At 38.1% G+C, this 12,662-nt stretch overlaps 1 protein-coding gene across 6 annotated transcripts in view; it reads right to left on the minus strand.

Annotated features, from left to right (window-relative positions):
- The window catches only part of DACH1 (dachshund family transcription factor 1), a 530,916-nt gene that overhangs the window by 436,059 nt on the left and 82,195 nt on the right, over positions 1 to 12,662 (minus strand). The window contains exon 1 of one of the 6 annotated variants that reach the window (XM_025197330.1): positions 1,189 to 1,251. The exons of the other annotated variants lie outside the window; for them this stretch is intronic. Within the exon in view, the coding sequence (XP_025053115.1) occupies positions 1,189 to 1,223 (35 nt within the window). The 5' untranslated portion in view covers positions 1,224 to 1,251. Of the gene's footprint in view, positions 1 to 1,188; positions 1,252 to 12,662 lie in introns of those variants that run through there. 6 annotated transcript variants of the gene reach the window in all.

The following is a 12,662-nucleotide window of genomic DNA, read 5'->3' on the forward strand; positions in this document are numbered from 1 at the left end:
ACTGGTACCAACCAATATTCCATAAAACATAAAATATTGATTTTAAATGTTTATGACTAAAATATTTCATTTCAGTTAACTAAAAACCCACTCAGGAAAATGCATTTTCAAATAATCAAATCAGTGCTGAAAAATGGGAGTGAAAAGCTAATTCCTATTTTAACTGCACTAATGAAAGACAATAAATTATACATATTATTTATTAAAACTTTGTTCAGAAAACCAGTTTAGAAAATAATATGTAATCATTCTATCAAATAGACATCATATCAGGCATAAATGTGGTAAATTAAGATAAAATCCTAATAATTTATACATGCACTTTTATATCCAATCGTGATTGTGTTAATTTTGCTGACTGTATATATTTTGTCTGTTTCAAAAGATTTGATTTAGAAAGTAACTAGAAAATATAGTATGAAAACTGGCAAATGCAAAGAGTATTAAACTGTCAGTCATAGCTGATATTGCCAGAGTTCATTATTTAAATGAATGTGACCATTACATGTTTTTTCTACTGTGGTTTTCAAATTAGAAATATCTCAATAAAAAAAAATCTCTTTCAGATCTATCTGAATTCCTTTAACTGAATTTAAAATGTTTGGATATAGTGATTTCTGAAACTGTTGCAAGCAGGCATACTTGACACAATATATGATTGTATCAAAAAGTAATTGAGACTTAGAATAAATGTTATACAACATTAATTAGGAATTAAAATTACAAATAACTTTGTGTGTTGAATTAATTTTCAGTACCTAAGAGGACTCATTGTTATACAGAAAAGTTATGTTTATAAGAGCAGGCATTATAGTATAGTGTTAAACGACATTTTAACCCATTACTTGAGTTCTCCTTGACATACACTCTTGCATGTATATGTGAATGATTGCTTATGCAATAAGCCTGGGAAAAATGTAAATTGTATTTCCTCATGGCAAATTGCAACTGAATTAGACTACTGGGCAGACATAAACAATGCAATCAAATTCCCTGGCTTTTTATTGAGCCTCCATTTGACTTAGTATACATTTGAAAACAAAAAAATTGTGTTTCTCAGGGTCTGTGACATTGCAGGCCATGAGAGATTCAATGTCAGTGCCGGCATACAAATTTATTAGTCTATAAAATTTGACATTCTCTTATTTATTCACAGAAAGGACAAATAAGATATTTTTTCATACTTACCAGAAATATCTGGGAGTGTTTATATGCTGCTCCATCTGGAGGATGCAAATAGTCGAGGCTGCTTTAAAATTCAGCAGGCAAAGGCCTGCTGAAGGATAACAAATGACTTCATGGTGAAACAGCTATTGAAATTCTTTCAGTACGTGATATTAAAAACAACTGAACAAACAGAGATAAGGGGCAAATAGGATTTGAAACAGACATTTTTTTCTGAACAGAGAAAAAGAAAAACAAATGGAGCTCCTTGTAGCTATACCTTTTAGTCGTTTCTGTTGATAGTTTTTCTTTGGTACTTAAGGTCTCCCTTAAAATGATAGGTGGATGGCCAAAGTTCAGTGTCCTAAATTTGGAATCAGTTATTGGACTCTCTCTCTGGAATTCAGTTTGACTTCTGAAGGTGGGAAGAAAGGACAATTTTATTTTTTTTATAGGGAATACTAACATACATGCCTTGGAGAGAACAGGATGAGAACTTTTCCTTCCAAGGTATGTTAGGTCCAAGGAAAAATGTGGGATATAGAGATGCTTAGGCAATCAAATTCTTGCCTCACTTTTAAAAAGTTGTATCAATTAAAGTTCTGTTGAACGACCAAGCTAGCAAAGAAAGCAGTTAAAGAAAAAGCAAGATTATAAAGATGGAGAGGGAGGAAGGTAGAGGATAAATTATTTATAAATTACTTTGTATTATGACTGTGTGTGTTTTCTGTCTTTGATGAAGCGATTAAGGTGTATTTAGTTTGTAATTCTCATTCTGGTCCCTTTTGCCCAAACAAAAATCTCAAAATGAACCATAGGAGTTTACACAACAATTGACTGTTTTCACTGCTATATAAATAGACCACATCATTCCATTTCAGACCATTGCTCTAACAAATGGAACTACAGACATAGTTATTCAACTCCTTTAAAAACACTGCCATAGTATTTGACTTAGTGATCTCCTGCATCAGAGCATTCCACAGGCTAACAAAACATCATAGGACAGATTTTGAAACCCTAGTTCATGTTTATGAACAACACCTTATAAATATAGCACCAAAAAGGAAGTTCAGAAATGTTTTCTAATGTAAAAAGTGCAATCTGGCCCTATATAAAAGTAGCATTTTCTGTTATTTCTTCTACTTCTGTCAGCAATGTATTTTCTCAAATATGCCTTTGCTCTTTTTGGGAGGGACTGAAGGGATGAATTAAATTTCACTGTAATTAAACATATTTTTATAAAACTGACAAAAATGAATTTGAACTTCAAAACATATATACATCTAACTTCAGCGTTACTTATTCTTAAAAGTTTACATCAGTTAGGGATATGATATTTTGCCAGTCTAGTATAAGCTCTAGTGTAAACAGTTATACTGATTATAAGGTGTTTCACTTTTTAAACTAAACATTGGAGAGAAACCAACCGGTGCAAAACAGCACCCAGGTTGGACTGACATCCCTAGAGGCAGGGAGGGGAGGGGTGGGGTAACCATAAACAATGAGGATGAGAAACAGGGAAAAAGTACTCAGATGAAATGCAGTGAAGACCAGCATGAACAAATAAATTTACTGATTAAAAGGTTGTGCACAAGTAGCCAATCAGGCAACAATAAAAAATATAATTGCTTTTATACTATGCCAGAAGTCTAAGATCCAAGATGAGGAACTAGAATGCTTAATGGTATTAAGGACAATAGGGACATAATAAATATCTCACAACAATTGTGGAATGAGGAAAATTAATGGGATACAAACTATATAGGAATGACAGAATAGGTTGTACTGGTGAAAGAGTGGCACTTTACATCAAAAATTGCATCAAATCAAATAGGGTAGATTTTTCAACTGAAAAGATAGGTACTACAGAATCTCTGTGAATAGAAAGTTCATGTTTCAATAGGAAAATATACCTGGGGATATACAATCAACCCCCAGATCAGAATGGCAGCAGTAAGCAAGAAATGTTAAGAAGAGTGAGGCCTAGAGAGAGTTAAGAACTAGGGGTCATTAAATTAAACTAGTAGGTGGTAAATTTAAAATTAACAAAAGAAAATTCTTTTTCATACCTCATGCCATTAAAGTGTGGAACTAATTGCCACTAGTTGCTGTGGAAGATAACAGTTTAACCAGATTCAAAAAAAGGGATTGGACAAATTGTTGGAGGAAATGTGAATCAGTAGCTATTGATCATGGCACTTAAGGGTACATCCTCTCATTCAGAACTTCCTAGATCCTAAAATCAGGGATGGGCAAAATATGGCCCATGGGCTGCATTCAGCCTTCAGAGGGGCTTTTTCTGACCTACTGTGGGTCCCTTGGTCCCACCTAGCCCAGGGCAGTGGGATGTACCACGGGCTAGACACTGTCGAGCCCATGGCACATCCCACTGCCTTGGGCACACAGTGGGGCTGAGGCAGCTCCACAGCTGGACAACCCTGCATGGACCCTGGTCCATCCCACCTCCACTTCAGACTCGGCCCAGTGGAGCGGAACAGCTCTGGACCAGCAGGAACCCATACGCATAGCCCCAACTGTGGCCTGCCTCATGCCTGTTCCACATATGCTGAGCAGCGGTGGCAGCCAGCCAGAAGCTGCAGCTCAGCACAGAAGAAAAGCAGCCCCTCCCCTTCACTGCTGCTGGGCCCTTCTTGCTGCAGCCACCCAGAGCCAGCATCCAGGCTAATCAGTGGCTCCTCTTCACTGCCACCGTTGCCCTGCTGAGCAGCCCAGAAGCACTAGTGATAGCAGCAGAGAGAAACCACTGAGCAGCTTCAGGCAGCTGCAGCAAGAAGGGCCTGGGAGCAGTGAGGGGGAGGGGCCACTTTCCCCTCATACCAAGCTACAGCTTCTTCCCAGCCACTGCCACTGCTCAGCATGAACAGGCAGCCCAAAGCAGGGATGCACACGGGTTCTGGCTGATCTGCTCTAGCCAGGGCGAGTCTGGAGCAGAGGTAGAGTAGCCTGGAGTCAGGGTTGGGGCTGTACACTGTTGGTGGCAGTAGGGAGGAGCCATAGGGTGCATGGGCTCTGGGCTCTTGGTGGGGGCGGTGCTGACCACCCCTCATGACATCCCAAAGGTGCCTATGTGGTCCACAAGCCAAAATAATTGCCCTCCTCTGCCCTGAATTCTGGAGGTTTCAACTGGGAGAGAAACAGTGGAAAAAACCTTGGTAATACCCTGTTCGCTTTTCCTTTCAGCATCTACTCTCCCACTCTGTGACACAGATTAGCGGGCAAGGTGGACCTATGGTCTAACCCAGTAAATGGCAGTTTTTATGTTCTTATGTTCCTAAACCAGAAAAAAACTATACCACTAGAACTGAATACATACAACAGGGAGAGAAAGCATTTAGTGGAGGGCATTGCCTCTTAGGCTAGGGGGAAAGAAATTACACATAAACAGGTATGAGTGATTGGAAACTGGTTCAAATCTGTAACACAACAGAAGCTCAGTGCACATAAATTGCTTTCAATATGGCTAAAACCAGTTTCAGACAAAACTGGATGGATGTAGTATTGAACTTAAATTGATTTATTGAACTTCTCTCCCAGAACCCCTCTGGATTCAAGTTAACTCAGTCCTGCAGCATCCCAGGATGCTTTGCACCTCCCCTGCAAACCTCCCTTTGCAGGGTGGTTGGGCTAGCCTTGGTCCACACTGTCTTCTGTAGCCAGGCAGCGAGGCATGCTCTAACGCCCCTTGGCTTCTGGCCTGGGCCACAGCAGGCATGTGACTGCATTTCCGGAATCAAAAGTGAATGTCTGTTCACTTACTTGTCAGTTCAATCTATGCAGCTTAGACTAACCTGTGAAGATTGAATCGATTCAGCCATGAGATTTTTGACTGTCTGTACTTAGCAGTGATAATTAAGAAACAAAACTTATTAGTGTAAACAAACACTCATATTGGTACAGTAACTCTCACACACATACACAAACAAAAGAATAAATTATAACACTTTTATATGAATATGACTGTATTCACACTTAGGTGGTTGTACAGGTTTAATTGTATTAATAAAGTTAAAGCACTGTAATACTTACATATAGAAAAGCCCTGTGTTTATCATATCTTTGATGTTTGCCAGGTTAGGGTTTTTTGGGGGATGGCTATTTATTACACTTCTTGTAAATATAAAGAGGAAGTCATAGAAATCTTAGCTATCAATAAAAAACAATTTCTGTTCAGTTTAAACTAATTAAACTTCATAACTTACATGCTTAGCCAAATGTACAACACAGTACTTTTTCTCCTCTAAACTAAAAAAAAGGAAGATAAAACCTGCTGAAGCCATTTGCATCTTCCCTTAACTATCATATATAGAAGGAGTATTAAATATTATACAGATGGACTAGAACTAGAGCTGACAACATTCTTGGAAAACTCCTAGCCTATGAAATTTCTACCAGCAATCCAGGAGCCTGTTCCAGTTTAACAATCTAAGTTTGCTTTAATTCTCTAAAGAAAAGATATTTCACATTCCCCAGAGCACAGATGTTCTAAAACATGATTTGCTTAGCAGGAGAACATTCAGGAAAAGTTACAATTTCAACCTAATTAGAAAGAAATCTGATTAATTAAATAATCATATAAAGAGATTTTTAGATGGAGGGCATACCACCACCACAATAAGGCCTTGCCTGCAAACTTTTAACAGTTTAACTTAATTGTATTTTAATACCAGTTTTATTGAACTGATGCAAGCTTACCAAAACACATTATTCAAAATGTCTCCATGCAAATTTGCACCAATTTCACTAAAGCAGCATAAAAAGCTATCATCTAGCTACGATTTAACATCTACCACTACATCGTAAAACAATCCTTTCCATATACAATATACCTTCAAATATAATGAACATACCTAGATGCAAGTAGAAACATCCTCAACAGCAAAACATACTACTACTTCCATTGCTACACTTATTTTCTCCCTAGTATAATATCCACATACATGTTTTGCACTAATGAAAATGTCATTGAGTGTTGACAGGTTCCAGGCAAATGCTTGTAAGTTTTTCTTGGGGAAAGATCTGACCTATCAGACTTCACTGCAGCCAGGCAAATGTCTTTTTTCAAAGATAAGCTGTACACTACTACTCAACTATAGGACTTGTTTCTATTATTTTGCTTGCCCCAAGAATGTTATATTCTAAATACTGTAGCTTCAAGATGCTAAGTATCAGCTTGCTTTTAATTTGCTGGCCTTGAAGATTAAAAATGGAGTCCTATCCTTTCTTTCTGATATCTTTCAAAAACTCTAAATCAAAGGACATAGTACTACTCATTTTCAGTAGCCTATTCAAGAGTCAGTATAGAAAGATACCATATTTAAGTCTTCTTACATAAGCAACCAGCCTAGTGTGTACTGTTTGCCATATTCCTTTCTTTAAAAAAAATGCAAGAGTACTATTTTTATGAATAAATGTCTATAATATAGAGATTATATTTTTTCCCTAAAACAAAACAAATTTTAGATTTATGTTCATCCTATTCAGAATAATTGAGTAGGCAAATGAAATTTGGATTTGGCATGCTTATAGATGTAACTTGTGTAACTCAGTATGAAGTAAAACTTAACTTCCCTTCACTACTCAGTATGATGTCTGAATCTGCTCAGTACTTAAAGGGTCAAAATTTATCATTTCAGTTCATCTAATAAGTAATGTTTTTGCCGAACAAAACCAATTCCCAATAAATTCTCACTGTATTTGTGTGCTTTGATTTGATTTAGAGGCCTGTGGGGAGACACCATTTGGTAGCACAGGAACACAGGGGGGTAGGTGGTACTGAGGAGAAGTAGAGCTCATGTGCCAGAAGTGTTATTGTGTCAGGTTGATTTATTGAGTGAGCTTCACTTCACCGAATGTTCCGAGATATTTATTTCCCTAAAGGCTCTGCAAAGATATGAACAGACCTGCATCCACAGATGTCATCATTGCTCATTTTACCGAGTCATGAAATTTTCTCAACTGCAATTTGTCCATCTAAAATTGCTGTAACAGAACAATGTCAATAGTAGCTTCCTACTCCTACTACCTCCCTTTACAAGATACAGTTGCCACTCTTACCTTGTAACTTCACAGAACTTAAAGAGAGAGAGCAAGAACTGTTGAAGTATTAAATGGATCCTTTTCTTATATCTGTAAAGTACTGAAATTAACACAGCAGTCAACAGAGAGAGGAGAAAAGTAGATAGATATAATAAGATACACGGTAGAAGTAGATATATAAATAATATAGATGGTAGAAGTAGATTAAATAGGTAAGATAAATGCAAAGAGGGGATGAGTTTAAAAAGTTAAACAAATGCATTTAAAATAAATAGTAAATAAATACATCTTATAACTTAAAAGTAATGGCAGTTTGACCCCTTCAACTTCATGTTATTCGGTATCTTCATTTTGCTTCCCACAGTTTTTGGTTCTTAAGAATATGGCTGATATTGCCCTTCAGAAGTCCAGTAAGTAAGCAACCATTTCCCCAATTTTAAAGTAACAAGTGGAAACAGATTAAGTCTAATCTTAGGTTTTACAGCAGTTGAGTGAGGTGGGGAAAGATAACAGACACATATTTCTAGACATTTATAAAGTCGTACACCTTAAAAAAAAAATCAAAAAGTCTACCTAATTTAATCTTTTTAATAGAAAAGGCTTTAAAAAATTGAATTCAAACGTGTTTTTAATGTACCAATTGAAAGGGATGAAAAAATAAACAGCACATGCATTAAAAGCAAACCTAGATATGTTTTATTGTGTTTCATTTTTAATGTATTTTCCTTCAGATGGGCCTGGAAATGTATTTTCTTTTAAATACTAGTTTTAACCAATACGTCTCCCACCAAGTTTTCCTAAGGAAATTCCATTTCACAAAAAGATAGGAGAATTGTTTTACATGTTGACTGGAATCAGAGACCTACTGTATATAAACAAACATTATAATTGTCAGACTTTTTAGGAACTATATCCAAAATAATTTTGATGTACTATAGAATGTGGTATATTTAACTGTGTGTGGCAAATAAAGTGCATGTTTGTGTCCTATGTCAGAACACACTGGTTTATTTAAATATGTTAATATTTCTCATTATGCCATTAACAATAACCTTCATCCATTTGTGAAAAACATTTTGCCAAGCATGCACATAAAAAATTAGCAAGTGAAGCAAAATCACCTTAATTTGCTTTGGACCAGCAAATAACCAACTAATTTGCAGAAATCCCTGCCAAGCACTCATATTAAATGCTTCATGCTTATTTTATGACCTCTGCTGCTCCTCTCCTTCCCAGGCCCTGAATCATATGATCATTAACATATTGCAAGGTCTGAAACTTTATTTTTTACATTCTTTAATTAATGCCTGTTTATAGAAGGCCATAGGACTTCAGATCCAGTTAATGAAACTTCGCTCCCCCAGGCCCCTGGAGCCCAATAGAGAGCTTTCTCCTCTGTTGTTTTAGTAGCTTTTTTTCCAACTGTTTGTTTATACACACTTAATTGATCTCTTTAGTCCCAGAAGCATTCCAGAGACACAACCTGTTCTGAGGCAAGCTAAAGTTTTTCCCCCCTTCTTTATAAAAGCCCTCATTGCCCAAGGTTATCAGTTTTAATTTGAAAGTTGAAGATTCAGCTTTATTTACACTGTCTAAAAGACAAAATTGATATGGGCCCTGAAGTGTTCATTTTTACATTCATATACAGCAGAGTGGATCACAAACACATACTGTATATAATTATTTTGATGTAGAACTAAGTAATTACTAAATGCTGTTATGTCTTGTTTTATTGCATTTAAAAAACTCAGTCTTCATAACAAGTTGAAAATAAGAACAAATCAGCCTGCCAATGCATGAAATTTTCATGGCTCTTCAATTTACATTTTACATATTCCCTATGACAAGAATTTCTATTATGCTATTCTCTTTTTTCTGCTATAATTAAATTAAAAAAGTAATTGGCTGGTGCTGCACACTGCTGCAATGTCTTAATCACATAGACAAACAGTTTTACAATAGCTTACACCATTTGCCACATGGGGCAATGACATTATTGTACCAGGCTATAAACCAGAGACAGATATCACATACCAGCTATCAACTACTGTGTTGAATCTCCTGGTGCCTCCTTGTGAAAACAGGAAAGGTACATTTAGTATCTTGATTGGCAACTCTATGTCTAAAATCTTAATTAACTGCAAATGACCAAGTCTGCAACATGATAATAAAAAACATTTTTTATTAAAAAGAATGCCATGAGAAGTATCTATTTCAGTTTTGAAGCAAAACTTTTCACTGGTGGGTAGAAGGGACAGAGAGAAAGTAAAGTGTAGAACAGTTTAACGCCACTGCTTAATAAAATATTAGAAGCTAATAACTATTTTACTTATGGAAAAAACACCAACTAGAAATTTAGCTATTAGGTAACTCTGTATTTACTATGATCTCTTATTTCCAGATCATAAAATGACTAAAAATAGTCAATGTTACAGTGTAATTATGAATAATTTCTAGCCAACGTCTCCATAGATGATTTAAAAATACTTTCCCCTCTCTAAAAGAAAAACCCTATAATAATACAATTACAGTTTTTATCCCATAAGGATTTTTGTGCTACTGTAGGCTACAGGCCTTTACCTCAGAGCAAAAAACCCCAAACAAACAAACAAAAGCAGAAATGGACCTTTAAGCTAGGGACACAAATTACACCTAAACAGGTATAAGTAATTGGAAACTGGTTCAAATCTTAACATAACTGAAGTTCAGTGCAAATAAACTGCTTTAAAAATGGCTAAAAGCAGTTTAAGATCAGACTGGATGGATGTAGCCTCTGACTTAACTGATTTAGGTTAAACCATTTTATTGAACTTCTCTCCCAGATCCCCTTAACTAGGGACAGCCATAACACATAAACTGGTTTAAGTGATCAGAAACTGGTTTGAACCTGTAATGGAACAGATGTTCAGTGCACATAAACCAGTTTGAAAATGGCTGAAACTTCTTTGAAATAAACTTGGTTAAATGTAGTATCAGACTTAACTGATTTGGGTCAAACCAGTTTGTGCAATGTCTGTCCCAGACCCCTTGCTGGTTTAAGTTAAATCAGACACCCCCAGCTTCCTGGCATGCTCTTTGGGCTGGGCGGGGCTCTCTGCTCCCTCCCCTCTGCTCCCTAGCTGCAGCTCAGCACAGACTGCAGGCACGCCTGCTCCTCTGCCTCTCCCCTCCCCTCCCCTCCCCATCCCTTCTGCCTTACATATACCTCTCAGCATTAGCTAATGGACCACATACTGGCTGCAGTCCATGCTGTGGCAGATGGGACAAAGGGAGAATCAACAGATAGCTGGTAATGTCCCTCTGTTGTTTTCTTAATGAGACGATAAACATTGAGTTAGGACTTATAAACACTGCTATCAATTCCCTGTTGATCTGGTCAGATGTGGGGAGGAACTCCTCCTTAATCAAAGCATCGTGTTGGGGCCTGGACACATCCCACCCTCAACTCAGCACTGTGCAAGGGAAGGGAGGGCTGCTCTAGCACCCCCCAGCTTCTAGCCTGAGCCACTGCAGGCATGTACCTGCATGTCTGGGATGTTTGTGTAGTTAAAAAGTGATTTAGCCTAGTCAGGTTAAACTAACCTACAAAGACTGAATCAATTCAGGTTCAGGCTTTTTGAATGTCTTTCCCCTAGCCCTTCAGATTCAAGCTAACTCACAGTCCCCCAGCATCCCAGGATGCTTTGCACCTCTCCTGCAAACCTCCCCTTGCAGGGTGGGCTGGCTAGCCTTAGCCCAAGCTGTCTGCTCCAGCCAACCAGGGAAGTGTGCTCTAGCATCCCTCGGCTTCTGGTCTGAGCCACTGCAGGCATGTGGCTACATTTCCAGAATCAAAAGTGACTATCTGTTCACTTGCTAATGGGTTCAATCTACACAGCTCAGACTAACCTGCAAAGACTGATTCAAAAGCCTTGGGCTTTTTGACTGTTTGTACTTAGCCTCTCAGAATAGATTTAGTACCTAAAAGGACTGAAAAATTCTCATTAAGTGGGGGCATTGCCCACTCTGATGATACCAGAAACTGCTGGGGTACTTGCACATAATTTAGAAGCCTAACGCTAAAATTGTAACCCTAAAATACCTCCATCTAATTGCTGTCTAACCCAGGAGATGCCTAAATTACATAGGTGCCTTATTATTTTAAGTTTAAAGCTTCACAAGCACCTGAACACTGCATGTCCACCAAGGCCTGCCCATTCTATTGACAAATTGGGCCATTGCCTAGGGTACAAGAATTGGATGGGTGGCATTCTAGTGCTGTTCAGTGAACAGCAGCTTTCAACTCATTCAACTCAATGCAATTAGCTCTATAAATGTGGGAAGGAGGCAGTAAAATGTATTTTTCCTTAGACTACAAAATAAGTAGGCCTGAGTCTGATGTCCAAAATTGCTTCACCTTGAGAAGGCTGAGCAGCTTGATGTATCTCACAGCTATGGCCCAGCAGATATGTAGCATACCTGTGCTCAAGTCCTATACTGGGTGCTATTCAATAGGTTTGTTCTGAAAATACAGCATCATATTCTTCACAGAGTATAGTGACCACCACCATTTTCTTTTAAAATACACCTGACATGGTACTTTTTTTTATATAAAATAGTATAGGCATTGAAGCAAATGCCCAGGGAATGAAAAACCCAGTTTAATTCCCAATTGAACTGGTTCAAATCTACAATCCCCCACCTTGCAGGGGAGCACCCTAGCCATCAGGCTGTAGGTGAGGCTCATGTTGAAACTCTGTCACTGTGCAGAAAAGCATTCAAAGATTCCTTAGTGCAGAGCGCTCACAAGAGGCTGATGTTAAGGGGGTAGCTAGGGCTTTCACATAGGAGGGGACAGTCTGGGTTTCAGTGATTGCTCCCCGGGCTGCTTCTGCATTTTCTCTAGTGACTGTTTAATACAGAGCTATCGCCACTACTGGATGACATCTAAAAGATCAGAATGAGTCACTTTGAAAGAGTAATTATGCATCTGAATCTCATTTAAGGGAAGCTTCCAGGTTGTGAATCCCTAGTAAAGAGTGGCACCTCCACGACTCAGTGGTCATGTCTATACGTGACGCTGACTGTACAGTACCCCAAGACTACTCTGCAGTAGTGTCATGTGGCAGACATTATGATGTGACAGTACTGCGCAGTAGTCTCGAGTTACTGTGCAGTCAGCATCACAAAAAAAGCCATTCATCAGCGCTACTGCGCAGTAACACAAGTTACTGCCTGGTCATTTAGTACTTGTTTATACAAATACTAAATGACTGCACAGTAATGACTGTACAGTCAGCAGCTCATGTAGACGCAGCCAGTGTTAGGTACTAAGTTCTAGAAAGGGGCAAGATTTTAGACACACACGTGTCTTCAGCATTTCCTTCTGGCTGCAACTATGCATGTGGCCTCTTAATCATAGATGGCTGCAGGGTGAGTATGCTGACTTTTTGACAGCT

This window comes from Alligator sinensis, unplaced genomic scaffold (genome assembly GCF_000455745.1).
Source record: "Alligator sinensis unplaced genomic scaffold, ASM45574v1 scaffold241_1, whole genome shotgun sequence".
NCBI classification, from domain to species: Eukaryota; Metazoa; Chordata; order Crocodylia; family Alligatoridae; genus Alligator; species Alligator sinensis.